The sequence below is a fragment of the Grus americana genome, chromosome 3 (genome assembly GCF_028858705.1).
Source record: "Grus americana isolate bGruAme1 chromosome 3, bGruAme1.mat, whole genome shotgun sequence".
Classification (NCBI taxonomy): Eukaryota; Metazoa; Chordata; class Aves; order Gruiformes; family Gruidae; genus Grus; species Grus americana.
The window spans coordinates 50,768,501-50,786,309 of NC_072854.1; the positions used below are offsets into that span (position 1 = coordinate 50,768,501).

At 42.6% G+C, this 17,809-nt stretch overlaps 1 protein-coding gene across 5 annotated transcripts in view; it reads left to right on the forward strand.

Annotated features, from left to right (window-relative positions):
* Positions 1-17,809, forward strand: part of LOC129203961 (uncharacterized) — a 93,161-nt gene that overhangs the window by 50,676 nt on the left and 24,676 nt on the right. For all 5 annotated transcript variants that reach the window (XR_008576222.1, XM_054819051.1, XM_054819053.1 and 2 more), the window contains 6 exons: positions 1,558-1,734; positions 6,237-6,354; positions 7,208-7,370; positions 10,546-10,684; positions 16,303-16,456; positions 17,604-17,699. Coding sequence is in view for 4 of the 5 variants with exons in the window: in XM_054819051.1 (XP_054675026.1) it covers positions 1,558-1,734; positions 6,237-6,354; positions 7,208-7,370; positions 10,546-10,684; positions 16,303-16,456; positions 17,604-17,699 (847 nt within the window). In the remaining variant the exon portion in view is untranslated. The remainder of the gene's footprint in view (positions 1-1,557; positions 1,735-6,236; positions 6,355-7,207; positions 7,371-10,545; positions 10,685-16,302; positions 16,457-17,603; positions 17,700-17,809) is intronic.

Below are 17,809 nucleotides of genomic sequence, written 5' to 3' on the forward strand. Positions count from 1 at the left end.
CTTACAGCAGCCTTCCAGTACCTGAAGGGGCCTACAGGAAAGCTGGAGAGGGACTGTTTATCAGGGAGTGTAGTGACAGGGCAAGGAGTAATGGGTTTAAGCTGAAGGAGGGTAGATTTAGATTAGATATCAGGAAAAGATTCTTCACTGTGAGGGTGGTGAGGCACTGGAACAGGCTGCCCAGAGAAGCTGTGGCTGCCCCCTCCCTAGAAGTGTTCAAGGCCAGGTTGGATGGGGCTTTGGGCAACCTGGTGTAGTGGAGGGTCTCCCTGCCCATGGCAGGGGGGGTTGGAACTAGATGATCTTTGAGGTCCCTTCCAACCCAAACCATTCTATGAGTCTATGATTCTATGCTAAGCAGAGGCACACAATGTCAACACTTTTTTGATATTTCAGTAGAAATACCAGATAATCATCATTGACATGAGCGATAAATTGTAGCGGAAATAATGTGCAGTAGATGAGAGAATTAACAAGTGGCATGTACTACCCTGTGAATTCATTCTAGTTTGCAAGACAACTTGGGAGAAATCAGAGATTCAAACAGAGTTGGGCTTGTTTTTATTTTTTTTTAATCCTGTGTTCATATGTCAATGTTCAGTACTTTATGGTTTTTACTCCCAGATAAATTTATGTTTCTGGGACCTTTGTCTTGCACACAATATCATGAGCCTGAGCACACATGCCAGTAAAGAAGGGTAAAAAAACCAAAAGGAAATGGGTTATTTTGTGTCTATTGTCACTGAGAAACAGACTTGATATACTACCCTAGACTAGTTTATGTGTTACCTTTCTACTGGAGTGCATAGCCTGTTATGAAACCACCTAAGAGCTATGTTCCAGATCCACTCTGTCAAAAAACTGGGCAAGAACCTGGCATGTGGCCAGCATCCAGGTCTGTCGTCTTCTCAAATGCCCAGGTACGCAGAGGTGCATCCAAGTAGCCTTGGGAAAGAGCATGGTGAGGAGCAAGCTGCAAGTAGGGCAGCTGTTTCAGTAAGCTGTGTTTTGCAAATGATATAGATTTGTGTCATGCTGCAGATGCAGACTACCTTTAACCCAGGTACAGCTCATTGAGTGTGTAGGTAAGGCCAGACCAATGAGTCTGGAGGCAGTTTGCAGCCAGGGTCTGGAGCAGAGTTTCAGCGCAGCTCAGTGATGGTGAAATCTGACTCAGGGTCACACTGTCTAATTCCCAGTTCTGCAATTAACTCATCATCTCACTTAGCTCCTTTCTGCTTCTGCTTTCTTATTGTAATTTAAGTATCAATAGCTACCACAAAGCAGCTGCTGTATTAATTGCAGATCTTTCTGAGGCATTGTAAAGACATCTGTGTGATGAAGAGCATTAAATTTAAAATTTACCTTGGTTCTTAAATGCCACTTTCACAATTTTTATCCTGCTGGCTGTCACAGTACAGAAGAATCATAGCTTGTAATTTTTGTTGTAGAAGATGCCCAAGATGTCCATATAGAGATTAAGCTCAACAAAGGTAAAGCTTATCTGGATAGATGACGCCCTGTATAACACTAAATATTTTAATTATACTTTTTTAGGCTGAATCAGCGTGTGTCCCAGCATGCCCTGAGAGGTCAGCTCATTGGGTACTACAATAGCCTAAGAAGCCTCTTAGATGATTTCCCTGTCATCAGAGACAAGTACTTCATAATTGGACTATCTCAAGGGAAAAAAGAGGAGCAAGACTTAAAGAAAAACCTTGCAGCTGATCCCAGGTTTGTATCATGTTTGCAAGTGTGTTCCTGGGGGCCAGAGTCCTCAGTCAGTGTGTATTACTAAGTAAAGATGAATACATGTTTGTAAGGGGAATGGTAGCCTGAAAGTGCCCCAACTGGTGTGTTCTGCCAGTCTTCAGGCAATTTTGATGGATGGAGAATGTGCAGTCAGAGTTGTCTGCAAAAGCTGGCATATGAAGAAGGAAAACTTTAAAAATGTGCTTGCTTCTAATCCCAATACTGCATGTAAGGGGGAAAGAAACTGATAATCTCATTTTCAGGAGATAAATCTTCTGCTTTAATGATTAAGCCTAAGTAGTGAGGAGTGCCTTACCCTTTAAATTTCATTTATTTAAGGTTTAAACAAGACTTGCTAATAAGTTGCAGGCGTGTGACTTGTTGGAAGTTAGGAAAGGAGAGGAGGACCACACGACACACTAGGGGATGACCCTGTATCATCTGCTTCTTTCAGAGAGGACATTTTTTTGGCCATGTCACAAGGTTCTCCTTCCTCAAAACTTGTGGCTAGCAAGGCGAGCCGTTCTGCTGACTCTCTGTAAGTCTCTGGGCTCCCCATGTTAGCACCAGCAGGCAGATGGTTTTAGATGTGAAAGTAGTCACCCAGCACACTGGTTTTCCTCTTGATCACCTTGTTCCCCAGCAATAGAGAGGCTCAGCAGCAAACACAAAAAAACCCTCACTCGTTAAGGTTCAAGCAAAAGCTGTAGTTCCGATAACAAAGGTTGGGAGTGTGGTTACAAGCCTAACAAATCATAAACCATGGTTCAACAGGATACTTGAGCAGGTGATCGTCACCCCTTCCCTGTTGTTTAACTGCACGCCAGCTGCAGGCTTGTGGAGCTACACCTGCCTTGGGCTAGCTCTTATCTTGCTAGTAGTTGCTGGGGAGTAACCCCATCACAGGCCCACGGCATGGGCCATTTTTCTTCCTTTATCTACCAGCTTTTATTGGGTGTTGTCTAAAGCACTGTATTTTGTACTGCTGTCTTGCATGCCCTGAGAAGCTTTTAAGCTCTATAGTATTTTACATATTATCATAAAATGTTGCACATGGGCCATTCATAACACAGTCGGCCTGAGCTTTAGAAGGAGCCTTCTCTGGACGCAGTAACAGAAGAGATAATAGTAATCCTAGAGCAAAATATTTTAGTAGTTGCTTGTCATAGCAACTGTTTTGGTTTCCATCCTAGTTTATTAGCAAGGACTAAATCAAACATGATTTATTTGCACAGAGAAGCTGAGTTCAGCTGCAGAACCTGTACTTCTGCAGTTCATGCTATGCACTACCTGCTACTCTTGGTGTCACGGGGGCATTGAGCAAAGAATAAAGCCATGGTGTGTTTCAGGAGTATACATCTTATGACAGAGAAGATCTTGCAGAGCATTGCCTCTGCTGGGATATTCAAAATACAGATTAGCAAGTTCTAGCACTGTGCACCCAAATCAGATATTGGCTTGTGCCTTTTGGACCTGTGACTTTTCAACAGCAAGAAAATATTTCAATACCCTATAATAATTTATAGGGTTATACTATTACACTTCTTCCAAAATGGTAATATAAGCATATTAACTTATAAGCAGTTACATGTTGTCCTTTTACACTTTAAAATGAAACATCCTAGAAAATAAGCATGTATACATGTGTATGCCCTTTTATTTTTTAAATACCCCTGAATTTTCTGAGGTTGCCTTTTCTCCTGTGCTTCGACGCTTGCCTGTCTCTCTCCAGCAGCTTGTGGCCCAGCCACACTTTCATATCACTTGCTATAGCATGCTGCTTTTCTGCATTTGATATACAAAGGAAGCCGAGAGCAAATCCTTATCTACCGGAGGGAGGCAGACGTGAAGGTGTCCGGAGAGCAGAGAGAGTGAGGACTGCTGCGGCACACCCTTCACACCTGCGTGGACCTGCCCCTGGCCTTCATGCCAGAAAGGGACCTGCGGGGAGCTGGAGAAAAGGCTTTAATTAAAAATGGCTCCTGCCCTTTCAGCCCCTCTGCCCTTTTTTTGTCCCCGCTTTATCAGTTATTACCAGTTAATGTTTCATTTTCTGTTGTTGTTTAATTGAAGCTAAGAAGCACCTTGTAGACAGCAACTGTCAATTAGTTATGATGAAAGCAGAAATTTAGCTTCCATCCTGCCTGCATTTAGAGGGTTATAGCAGGACATTAATTCAATTGCTTTCTTATCTTCTGAACTAATCTCGTTGCCTGCATTTGTGGCTGCCAAGCACTTGGGGGGTGAGCAGGTCCTGCCTTCCCTGTCCCTCCCTCCCTCTGAGAAGAACCTGCAGCTGGGTGGAAGAAACAGTGTATGTGGTGGACAGGGGGAAGGTACCTAGTTACAGAGGAGGAAATACAGGGAGGAAAAAAGATAGGCGTGGAGCGAAGAGGGGGGAAAAAAAGAGAAAAAAACCATGGAATAAAGAAGAAAGGAAAGAAGAGACTCTTGAGGAGAAGCAGAAGAAATGAGAATGAGAATAGTTATAATGAAAAGCTTTCTGCAAATATATATATGTATTTCAATAAACCTATAATTCATTAACATCAATGGGAAACGAATAGCCCACCTAACTTTAGACACCTGTATCTGAATAGGCTCCCCTGATAATAAACAGGTGCTTCAAAGGGATGACCCATTTCACATTCATGCTTTACAATGAGATGAGTTGTATCCTGGAAGTGCCTCTTTCTCTCTCCAGCAACTCAAGGGAGGTGCTCATACTGTCAACACCCACATTTGGTTGGATGAACCCCCTGTCCTTCCTGATTTTGCTATCTTTGTGTCATATAGAGTTCAGCTGCAGGGATGAAGGGAAGGCTGTGAATACATACTCTGTGCCCACCCTTGCTGGCTTACCTAAGCCTTAGTAGTATCCCTTAGGAAAAAAAAAAGGCAGAAGCACTCGGGTGCAGTTATGTTACATGAGATAGATTCCTGCAGCAACTGCCATCTTAAAAGTAAATGTTGGAAGCAGCAAGAAAAAGGCAAACGTAGGGCTGTGATTTCTGCACAGTGGTGCCATCCTGTTCTTCCCTTCCCCCTGCCTTATTCTTTGTTCCCAGATTTGGCATGTGAAACTAGGTCATAGCTCTTAGCCATACATGTTTTGAAATCACTAGTCACTCTGTGAGCATGACATAGCATCTCTGGGATGTTTTGGGGGGGGGTGTGTTAGGTTTTTTTTACATAATGTAGAAAATCTGTTTTGTTTGGGATTAAACGGTGTTCTAGCTGTTTCTTGGAAGATGGCACTGCAAATCGTTCATGTGCTGCTGCAGTAGACAGCACCTGGGCTTATCTGGATGCAGTGGACTGTGCTTATTTTCCTGCTGAAGAAGTTAGGTGCCACATCATAGCAGGGTGACATAGTGTGGGACTCCTTTGCAAACCCGGCTACGGAGAAGCCACCCTTAACATCCTGTGGTAAGGTGGGGAAGTACAGCATCTGTGCCCACAGTGCTTGTCTGCCAAAGTCTGTGAAGATGAAGCACATGTGGAGAGCATGTGCGCCTCTGCCTTTGGAGGAAACCCTGGTCACCCTGTTTGCTCTCTTCCTGCTGGTACCGTTTACGGGCTGTGATGTAAAGCAGAGGAAATGGAGAGTGTGAATACTAATCTCACCCTGAAAAGCGTCACTTGTCTGGTTTCCTTAGGTACAATTGGTGCTTATCGTTCTTGTGCAAAAGTTAGTAGGGCACAGCTGGTTAAACAAACCCTGCCCAAATATAATTTCCGTGCTTACAACATGAGTATTTAACCTTTCGTTACTCCATCCCACCCAAACCAAAGGTCTATTTTTTTGCATTCAGCTTTGATTTTCTTCAGACAAAGGGAAAAAAAAAGATTAAAAACCCTGCAAAACTTACTTGAGAAAGAGCTGAACTCAATCTCCAAGCTGAATTTATATCTCTTATTTCAAAATGTACTAGCTGCATATTGTACTTCATCTTCATGTATGTGAAGACAAGAAATGGCACATTGTATATAAAAACAGGAAAATACATTATTCATGTAATAAATGTATTTTCATATCTTCTGGAAAAAAAAAAAAAGGGCTGCCTACTAGTAATTGCACATCATATTTTAAAATAATTATATAGATTTTTAATGCCTGTCTGCTGCTTTGCCCTGCCTGCCTCCTGTTCTAGCCAGCAAAAGCACGTTCATGGTGGAAGAGACCCTGAATACCCTCAGCACAGCAGCTCATGTCCCTGCTTTATAAATCAGATGCTTTAAGAAAGTTTCTTTCAAATTGTGCTCAAATTCAGCAGGTTTTGGAGGTCAAACCTTTACCTCGTATTCTACACATCAAAGCTAAATCATGTTATGTCTAAAATACACTTGCTCCAAATCTTAAAGGCAAATCCTATGTGCAAGTAGCAGTTTTATCAAACTTTTAAAAAAATGTCTTTCTGGGAATGACAGGCAGAAAGAAGCCTCAAAATGCTAAACACCTCTCACTTCTTGCTATAACTCAGATCCTTCCGTCCTCGACCACGCTCTTTGCTGTCTCCAGATGGATGCACCTTCCTTAACTTGTGGTTCATCCCTCACCCTACCGAAGTGCTGATCATGTTCAAAACGCTTCCAGAGAAGGTCAGTATTTGCTAATGGTAAAAGAATTTTTCTTCCAGGCACTAAGCTACATATATCTTTTCACATGCGTTATAATTTTGCTTGTCATTGGAGATGGGGAAATAAACATCAGTGGGTTTAATCTGGATGCAAGTAGCATGTGCCACTGATGAGGGTGTTGATGAAGAGTGCCTGTCAGGAAGGAGAGAGCTTCAGTCCTCTGGGTTTAGAGGCAGAAACAACAGTAAAAGAAAAGGAAGGATCCTTTAGTTAAATCTATAAAGATCTTTAAAGATGAGAAGTAATTAAACCAAACCCCAGCCATGCTGTGTTGCCTTTTCCTATTTGTGAAAATATTCCCCATCCCACCAGTTTATCATGTATTGTCCCTGTCCCCACATATGTAGAAGCAGCAGGCTGGGACCTTTATGTCCTCTGACTTATATCTACTGAAATAAGGAGGAGAGGGGAGAGGAGGAGAAGGAGGTACCTGGGCTGGCCCTGGCAGTGCCAGAGCTGGAGACAGTGCAGTGCAGGGGGAGAGGACTGCAAGGGAAAGGCTGCCCGGCCACGTCTGTCTATTTGAATAGATATAAACACTGAAAAAAGTGGTTGTATGAGAGACTGTGGAAGCAGTTTCTAAATCAGAAGCTGTGACACCAGATGGGATGGTGACAGCTGGGAGCGATATCCTGAGCCAGAATGAAATCCAGTGCTTGACTTTGCTCTGAGACCCCTGTTGCCCTCCCAAGGAGGTCTCATTTGGTGCCCAGGAGTGGTTGTGGCCCAGGAAGCAAAAATATTTGCTACTTTGGTGTGTTTGCTTAGGGCTATTATCTGAATGGTTTTATTCGTGTATTTGTATTGTCTGCAGGCTGCTCTCAGAGGTCTCCACCTAAGCCTAGAAATTGTTGGTGCATTTCACGACATGGTTTCTTATCTCCTGGCTTTTGCTCAGTTAGGAAATTCCCCAAACTGCTTTTGTGCCTTAAACCCAGAGCCTCTGACTCCAGACTGGGGAGGGACCGACAGGATTGGTAAGTAACAAATACTGCATGCTTAAGGTAGATGGTTCCAGGTGCAAAAGAGTGTGAAATACTGATGGTGAGAAAGGGACAAAAGGAACATGAAGATGGGAGCAAATCGAGGGAGGTGATTCTCCCCCTCCACTCCCCTGAGACCCCACCTGGAGTACTGCATCCAGCTCTGGGGTCATCAGTACAGGAAAGACATGGAGCTGTTGGAGCCAGTCCAGAGGAGGGCCACAAAGTTGATCAGAGGACTGGAGCACCTCTCCTATGAGGACAGGCTGAGACAGGTTGTTCAACCTGGAGAAGAGAAGGCTCCAGGAAGACCTTACAGCAGCCTTCCAGTACCTGAAGGGGCCTACAGGAAAGCTGGAGAGGGACTGTTTATCAGGGAGTGTAGTGACAGGGCAAGGGGTAATGGGTTTAAGCTGAAGGAGGGTAGATTTAGATTAGATATCAGGAAAAAATTCTTCACTGTGAGAGTGTTGAGGCACTGGCACAGGTTGCCCAGAGAGGCTGTGGCTGCCCCATCCCTGGAAGTGTTCAAGGCCAGGTTGGATGGGGCTTTGGGCAACCTGGTCTAGTGGAGGGTGTTCCTGCCCATGGCAGGGGGGGTTGGAACTAGATGATCTTTGAGGTCCCTTCCAACCCAAACCATTCTATGAGTCTATGATTCTAAGAGATTGATGTCAACTGAAGAATAAAGTCAAGATCAAATTCCATTCTTTTTTAATTTTTTTTTCCTGCTCCATTTTACTGATGGAAGACTGTCACATTTCTAAAGCATGTTCACAGTGTCACAGATCTGTTGCAGTCTCATAGAAAAGCAACATACCTACCAGGCTTGGGAGGTCTTCTCTGGCAGGGAACAGAAAACATGGTCCAAAAATTGCTTTTCTGCTCTAGCAAGTGTCTGTTAAGCCATCTGGTCAGCCCATGAGGATTTTATCTTTACCAGAAGATGAAAAAAGGCAGGCTTGGGTTCCTCTAGTAAATCTGTCACTTGATTCTGTTTCCAAAGGGTGAAACAGCTGAGGTGTGTGCACAAACATGTATTTGTGCAGAAATAGTACCAGTTTCCCTAATAGCTTTGACCTGTTGTTCAAGTTAAACTGTACTGCAGGATTGAGATTTACCTACCTTTCCTTTAGTGGTTAGCAGTGAGGTATGAAACTACTAGTCTCTAAACACCAGTTCAGTACCTCTGCTGTCACTGAACACCTTCCCTGGACACTGTTGCAGAGACACCTTCAGAGGAGTTGCTCATCCCAAGCTGAAATGTATTCAAAGTGAGCAGGATGAAACCCTCTTTGGAGGGGTAAGATTGCAGGAGCCCAATTAAACTTGACGCCTGATAATTAGGCAACTAAAGTCACATGAGATAATCCTGTCCCTGAAGTACTCTTGGCATTTGGCTTTTCAGCCACTGGATTATTCCCACAGTGTAGAAAATCAGAGTGTCAAAACATGGCATGTTATCCATACCTCCTCCTCTGTGGGGGTGTGTGCTGCATGGCTGGGCTGTTTTCATGCCACCTAGAAATGCCCACATTTATATAGCTGTACATTTGGCGCCACTGAGACGCAACTCAGGAGTAACAACTTCACCTGCACAGCTTCCCCTCTGTCCTGGAGTCTTCCAAAAATGAAAAATTGATTATGACAATTGGGTAAAAATATTACATTCTTCAAGGATGGGGAAAAAATATATAAAAGACTAGCTTTGTCTTTTAATGTCTCCAGGTTTGTCACATTATCCCTTATGTATTTTTCTTTTTATTTGAGTAAGATTTTTATTATCAGTTCTGAATTTATCTTCTTGAAATTTCATTTTGGAAGGGAAGAAAGGGCTCAGTGAATCATAGATACCTGTTACAGCTTTTATTTTAATACTGTGCTTGTGAATGTTTGATTTTGAAGTGGGTTTATTTTCTCTAACAAAAAGCACTGCCTGTTCTGCAGTGCGCACTCATTGTACCATCAAGTGCGTATTAGTAACTTCATTTGTATATGGCTGAGAAAGCTCATGTAAATTAGCATGTTTAATGAGCTTTGAAACAATCAAGAAGACTGAGCTCAGTGATCAGTGAGAAATCACATGACCAGATGTAGGAGGAATATTATGTGCAATGTATTTCAATTTCAGATATATCTAATGTGTGCCTAGCTACCACACTTTTAAACCAGAAAATACAGACAATGGAGTCCCCAGAATTCTGCTGTCTCTGTAACACATTTGGTACAGACAATTTAACTCCATTGCTCCTGACCAAGACATCTTTGTTGTTGCTGCTGCTGAGGAATAATTTCCCTCTCCCCCAAAATCAGAACATTTAACTTCCTTAAATGATGGCAGTTCCTGCAGCCTGACAGGGAGAACATTGGGTTTCCATAACAGATGCTTTCAAGTTAAATCACTTTGGGGTAGCTGTGTCTTGGGAGGCAGTCAAGCACTGTGCATGCATTTCCTGCAAACACCAAGTAAGAGAGGTGCTCTTGTAAGGGTAATGACTTGTAGAGACCCATTGCTTTTTGCTAGGCTTAAAGGGAATAAAAAAACTTTATAGCCTCAGCAGAAAAATATTCATTAGCTTGCAGAATTGAGCCCCAGTAGGATTTTATTGAAAGCAGTTGGAGAAGTTGTCCTTATCATTCTCTACCAAGTAATAACTTGTTTAGGTCTTTGGAGTAAGTAAAATGCCATCTCAGGATCTGATTCTGCTCCTGAGAAATTTAATTTCAATATTTTCAGTTGGAAGGGACCTACAATGATCATCTAGTCCAACCAGATATGATAACAAGAAAGATATACCACTGTCCTTGTTGGTATTTTATAATAATTGATTTTTTAATGGGAAAGGATAATAAAAGAACCATTCTTCTGAGATACTTGTAACTTTTCATTCCTATGCCTTTTCCTCCCTGACCTTACTACATTCTCTTAATTCTTCACCTGCCATAATCTCTTTTCTGAAAGCCTGTTTTTTTAGTGTTGGGGGGTATGTAAATGTATTCTTCATCTGCCTCCCGGGGCGGGGCAAAATTGGCACTTTTAGTGAGGAAAAATGAAGAAAGTCAAGAAGTACAAAACTCCTGGAGGAAAAAACAGTTTACTGAACTGAGATATTTTTATGTGCATTTCCTGAGACCTTATCTGATAAACTTATTGTTCTTGGGACTCTAGGGACTGAACTTCAAGAGATACAGAAAATGATTGACAGCCTCCAGAATCCACTGGATCCCAGCAACGTAGCCCAGCTGCTAGCTGCTCACAGAGAAGTGATGTTTCTACAGTTTGATGCAGCAATCAGGCATCGACTACGGTAGGAATTACAGTCTCTTAGGGATGGGACTGGCACCTTTTTTTTATAAAGAGGCCTTTTTTTGTTCACAAAGAAGGAAAAAATGTAGGAAAGATTAATTTAAATTTTGTCCGTAGTATCTGCTCCAAGACTATGAAATGTGCCCTGTAAGTGTAGAAATTTTCCTTTCACTAAAAGTGCCAATTTTCTTTTAACTAAAAGTGGTGAGAGTCCTTACATGCTTCATTGAGGGGTCTCAACACACCATGTCTGAGTACAGCTGTCCTCTTATCTGAGCATTATGTTATGATTCATAGTTTACTAAATCAGGGGGGTTGGTAGCTGTTACAGAGGTAGACTTATGAGTTCATGTTCTTGTTTTGCTGCAGGATCTACATTTAATTTTATATTTTCCTCTATCAAAGAATGCTTAATAAGTAGGTACAGGACTTACCTGCTTATACTGAGATCTAGGTTTACCCTCCTGTAAAATGTTATTTACCCCATCACAGAAACCCAACTAAGATACACTTTCAGGACTTTCTAAAAAGTAACTGTCTTCCTTTTCCCCCCACCCTCCTCCCATATGTTGTCTGTCAATAATGATCACAGAGATGTTTGAATGTACTCAACGGAATAATCCTTGGCAGAAACAAAACAAGGGCAGAACATGCAAAAGTAAAGGAAATTTCAACTCTCCTCCCCTCTGTAGATGCCATGTGGTGGCATGATGCAAGACTAGATTTGTGGGTGTAGCTTGCATAGGGCAGGCAGGCTAGGGAGTGTGCCAGAAGAGAAACAACTCCTGGATTTGGTTTTGAGTAACACGCAGGACTGAGTTCAAAATGCTGTAGTTGGAGAGCTGTTCTCTAAGAGCAGCCATGATGTGCTTGCATAAAACATCCTTGAAAGAACAGTGAAAGCCAAATAAATACCACCATAGCTGAGCTCAGCTTCAAAATGGGAAACAACATAAAAATGAGAATACTTGCTGAAAAAAACCTAGAAGGATTAGCTAAGGGAGTTAAATCCTTGCAGATGGCATGGAGACTCTTTGGGGACATACTGGAGGCACTCAAGAAATGCATACCACATGTGAAGAAAGACTTAAGAAAGGGTAAGAGGATGCTGGCATGGCTAAACAGCAGGATTAAACAGATTATTAAAGCAAGAAGGCATCCTTCAAAAAGCTTAACTTTCATTCAAATGAAGAAAACAGAAAGGACTATAAACTGTGACAGGATAAATGTAAAAGAATTCAAGACAGCCCAGCAAAGATTTTGAGGAAAAATTTTGCTGAAGGCATCAAGACTAATAATAAATCTAGTCTCAAATATACCAGGAACAGGAAACCTGCAAGAGAGTCCATAAAGCCAGTAGGTGATCAGGAGTGTTCAGTGAAGGTAATTCAACAGCACACATTTTAAAAAGTTATTTATTTGTTTCTGCATTCCCTGTGGAACAGCTTGAGGAGATTCCCACACGAAAACCTTTCTTTATGGGAGATGCATCAGAGGAGCTGCTGCAAGTGGAAGTGTTTCCAGGGAAAGTTATGGGACAAACGGACTGAAATGAAGATAGACAAGCTGCCAAGACCAGATAATATTCAATAATTCTGAAAGAACTCAAGGATTTTTATATTTTTTTTTTTAAAGAAGCCTAATTACTAGCTATGGTGGGTAGCTTCTTGCTTAACAGTGCCTTGAGACCTGAACACTGGAAATGGCTGATGTGTTGTTGCCAGTTTCTAAAATGGATTACAAGCATGATCTGGCTAATCACAGGCTGATTAAACAGATATCCATAGTGCTCAAATTAGCAGAAACTGTAAGGAAGTGGATGCATGAACAAATATGATGTATTTGTGAAGAGTCAACATGCTTTTGGAAAGTGCAGTCATGCCTTACAAACATGGGAGTTCTCTGAAGGTGTTAACGAACATGGATAAAGGGTTGATACAGTTTGTCTGGATTCCCTGAAAGCTTTAATAGTCTCAACAGAGGCTCTTAAGGATTCTAAGCAGCTACTGGATATGTGGGGAGATGGTCACATTTGTAAACAATTTGTTGAGATTTAGGAAGGAGAAGGCTGTAAATAGGCAACTTTTACAGTGGATAAAGGAGGTTACCAGTGGCTTCCCAGAGGAGTTTGAGTTTTCTCCTGTGCTGTCCAGGTGCTCATATATGACATTGAAAAGGAACTGAAGCTGAGGTGGTACCATGTGTACATGATACTGTGATAGCCAGTATACCAAGGGCAAGGGCTGGCTGGAGAAGGACCTTACGAAACAGAGTGACTGCAAAATAAAACAGCAGATGGAATTCGATGTGTTGGTAAAATCATAGAATCACAGAATCAAGTCTGGAAGGAGGATCTGGGGAACTACAGGCCTGTCAGTCTGACCTTGGTGCTGGGGAAGATTATGGAGCAGATCATCCTGAGTGCCATCACATGGCATATACAGGGCAACCAGGTGATCAGGCCCAGTCAGCATGGGTTTACAAAAGGCAGGTCCTGCTTGACTAACCTGATCTCCTTCTATGACAAGGTAACCTGCTTAGTGGATGAGGGAAAGCCTGTGGATGTTGTCTACCTGGACTTTAGTGAAGCCTTTGACACCCTTTCCCACAGTATTCTCCTGGGAAAACTGGCTGCTCACGGCCTGGACGGGTGTACGCTTCGCTGAGTAAAAAACTGGCTGGATGGCCAGGCCCAAAGAGTTGTGGTGAATGGAGTTACATCCACTTGGTGGCTGGTCATGAGTGGCGTTCCCCAGGGCTCAGTACTGCGCCCAGTTCTGTTTAATATCTTTATCAATGGTCTGGACAAGGGGATCGGGTGCATCCGCAGTCAGTTTGCACATGACATCCAGTTGGGCGAGAGTGTTGATCTGCTTGAAGGGTCGGAAGGCTCTACAGAGGGGTCTGGACAGGCTGGATTGATGGGTCAAGACCAATTGTATGACATTCAACAAGGCTCAGTGCCAGGTCCTGCAGTTGGGTCACAACAATCCCATGCAATGCTACGGGCTTGGGGAAGAGTGACTGGCAAGCTGCCTGGTGGAAAAGGACCTGGGGGTATTGGTGAACAGCTAGCCAAGGTGGCCAAGGAGGCCAATGGCATCCTGGCTTGTATCAGCAATAGTGTGGCTATCAGGACTACGGAAGTGATCATCCCCCTGTACTTGGCACTGGTAAGGCTGCACCTCAAGTACTGTGTTCAGTTTTGGGCCCATCACCACAAGAAAGACACTGAGGTGCTGGAGCGTGTCCAGAGAAGGGCAAACAACCTGGTGAAGGGTGTAGAGCACAAGTCTTATGAGGAGCGGCTGAGGGAACTGGGGTTGTTTAGCCTGGAGAAAAGGAGGCTGAGGGGAGATCTTATCACTCTCTACAACTACCTGAAAGGAGGTTGTAGCCAGGTGGGTGTGGGTCTCTTCTCCCAAGTAACAAGTGAAAGGACAAGAGGACCCCCCCCTCAAGTTGTGTCAGGGGAGGTTTAGATTGGATATTAGGAACAATTTCTTCACCGAAGGGGTCGTCAAGCACTGGAACAGGCTGCCCAGGGAAGTGGTGGAGTCACCATCCCTGGAAGTATTTAAAAAGTGTGTAGATGCGGCCCTTAGGGACATGGGACATGGTTTAGTGGTGGACTTGGCAGTGCTAGGTTAACGGTTGGACTCAATGATCTTAAAGGTCTTTTCCAACCTAAATTATTTCATAATTTAAAATTGTCAGTCAAATGCAGAGGATAAACAAGGAGTGTCTATGTCTGCTCATGGTCTTTTCCAGTGTAAGGTGCATCCCAGGTGAACAGCAGGTAGCTGGCTCTGAACAACAAAAACAAAAAGGTGGTTCTTGCACATGGCTTGTAATTAGGCCATGGGATTTCTTGCTGCAGGATGCGGTAGGTGGTAGAAGTTCACAGGACTTGGAGGGATACCGCACAGGCTCGTGGAAGACGAATCTACCAAGGATTATTAAACATTTAGCAATCACCTCTGGCTGAGGAAATGTCTGAGCTACAAAATATTGGAGGCTATGAGAATATCTGTGGGAAATATCAGTATATGCTTGTTCTGGAGAGTTTTGTAATCTTCTCATGAATCCACTTTTGATCACTGTGGGAGACAGGACTCTGAGCTGGATAGACCTTTGCTCTGACCCAGTCTGACCACTCTTGTGCTATCCAGTGAAGCTGTGATTGTATGTACGTGTAGACCAAAGATTCTCCTGGAGCCCCACAAGAAGATAAAACTACCTTGTGCTTTTATTTCTATTTTTACCTGATTAAAATACTGTAGGGGCAATTTGTGATGAAACATTTTCCTTGGATAAAGAATTGTCGGTTAACAGAAAGTAAGAAGAAATGCTTCATCTTCATCAAGATATTAGATGCTTCATCTTTCTTGTTGCTTATTACCAGTACAATGTAGTTTCCATTTTCTCCACACCAGGGCTTACGGTGTGACACTAAATCACATTTAATCTCTTATGAACTTCTCTGCCAAGCTTGATCCTGGAAGCTGTTATTTGTCCCTGTAATTCTTTTGTTAGACCTGCAACTGCTACAAAGACCATGTCATTTTTAAAAGCACTTGTGTGTGTTTGACAAAAAGAATAAGATCCTTGTCTTAGAGTTGCCATTCAAAGGAGGATGTGCAGCTTCAGAGAGTTGCAGTCCAGATTGTTTCTTATATTGCAAGAACTGGTTGAACAGGGGGTCTTTGTGTTAAAAGCATGTGAATGAAGTACAGGAGAATTGAATGTGACAAAGACGCCGCAATGAAGTGACAAAGTCATGTCTAAGCTTGGTTGGGTAATATATTTACATGATGCATAGAGTGTAGTAAAAGGTAGCTTTATGCGTGTGATTGCACAGCACAATGCAATCCAAGCACAAGGAGCCAGCTGGGTCCCAGAAGCATTATAAACCTGTGTCGGAATAGCGCTCTGCTGGTTCAGCAGCTCCTCCTGCTCAGCTGGGCTCTGGTGCGTGTGCCTGGCCCAGCATTTGCTGTGTGAGACCAGGTCTCACGAAAGTGTTCAAGGCCAGGTTGGATGAGGCTTTGGGCAACTTGATCTAGTGGAGGGTGTCCCTGCCCATGGCAGGGGGGTTGGAACCAGGTGATCTCTGAGGTCCCTTCCAACCCAAACCATTCTATGATTCTATGATTCTATGATTCTATGAAAATCAGTGGGGACTGTTGTTCCCAAACCTAGCTCTTGGCTCCAAGTATCCTGTAATTTAGGTTCCAAAGTTTCACAAGCTCTTTTGAAAACTTTGAAAAGCTTTAGTGGCTTTCCCACTTTCTATAGGAAATTATCCGAATATCAGGAATACGAAGTAGTAGAGCTCCTGAATTACTATCCAGTCTGTTAGCTACCTGGGCATCTCCCTCCATTAGCATAGGCATATGTTTTGCTGTAAGTGTCCCCAGTCAGATTTACTTTCACACATGCATCTACATGATTAACATTTGTGTCTATTTGTTTTACTTGTCATATCTGCCACTATCCCTGTCACTTGGTACCACATTGGGTTATAATGAGGAGCAGGTAATTTTGCTTATAGACCATTTGGAGAAATTTGAAATCATCTTACTTCTTTTTAATACAATCATTTTGGTTCCTTTACAGAGAGATATTTTTGTCCTTGGGGAATGTTTCAGCCTACCAGAGTGTTACAGACAGGATATACCATGCGCTGCCTCCATTGAGTAACTCTGCGATTCAGAGTGCATTTGCTTCACAGCTAAGGCTCCCACAGCTTCTGGATCCTCAAAGCTGCAGGGTGAGTAAAGCACACCCTCAGAGGCACTGTTCCTCCACTTGCACTGAGCTCCTTGAAGAACAAAGTCCTCTGTGGTTCTTGCTGGTGTGCTTACTCCTTCCCTACCATGATGCAAAGAACCTAATTACTAATAGTAATTAAAAAAAAATCCCATGATCACAGCTTATTAACTTGATTCACCATTAGGAATTCTAGAAAACATTCTCTACAGAAGTGAGTAATGAAAACTTGTGATGGAATGTAATCACACTGATGTCACCAAAATGGAATTATTCTGTATGATAGATGTTGGTGTTTCTACTAACTTTCAGTTTTGGTAATTACCCTTCTGAGTTCTGTTATCACCCAGCAGCAGTTTTGATTGCCTGACATGTCGGTCATGGTTGTGTGCAAGATATTTAGGTCTAGTGGTTTCTTGGCTGTAGTGTCACACAGAGCTACATAATGTTGAATTAGATACCTGTTTGCTAATGAGGCACCTTGAGTAACACCGACAAAGAAAGCTGGTGTAATGTTAAGGGAAGTAAAAATGAGTCTTGCTAGTGATACTAGCATGGTTCAAGGTAACAGGCAATTTTAAATAATCATTCTAACTTCATGTTTCCTTATTTTCATCCCATCCTGCTAATTATTCAATATTAGATGCTATTGTTTTACCTTTAATAATGCCTTTCCCAAACAATGAGTTATAGGAATACCATTTTCTGCCACGTCTGCCTTGATGTAGGTGACAATGACACATAGGACCTCCTTAGCATATCTGAGAAACAGGATTTGTACTGGCATACAAAATCTGGACGTCTTTGATGAATAGGATGTCCTGATGCCTCTGCGATAGGACCATCAATAAATGATTGACAGTAGGTAGGTAAGGATGTGGGAGCTATTCTGTGGAGGCAGAATTAGCACAGCATCTTAGTAGGAAATGTATTCTGGAATTAATCTTATTGCTTCTTTCCCAAGGTGTGATAATAGATGCTTCTCTCTTTTCTAGTACACAGCCTACTTTCAAAGTCAGAGCAGACTATATCACATATCAAGTAGCAGCTTGGCCTCTGAGTTGCCTTTTCCTGATCAAATTAGATGAGAATCTCATAACTAATTGAATGTTGTTCTTATTTATGAACAGTCATCTCTATTCTTTTAGACACTCATGCATTTTCCTTGGAGGACATTCCTAATGGATGGAGGATTGTTTCCAGTCACTATCAACAACACAATTAATATCAATTACAACATGCAGGTACAGTGAGACAGCAGCCTTGTGCTTATGTCCAAAGACATAAAGACAAGATGAATCTATGATGCAGGAGGAAAACAAACTAACACAATCTTGTTTCCTGTCTTTGTTTT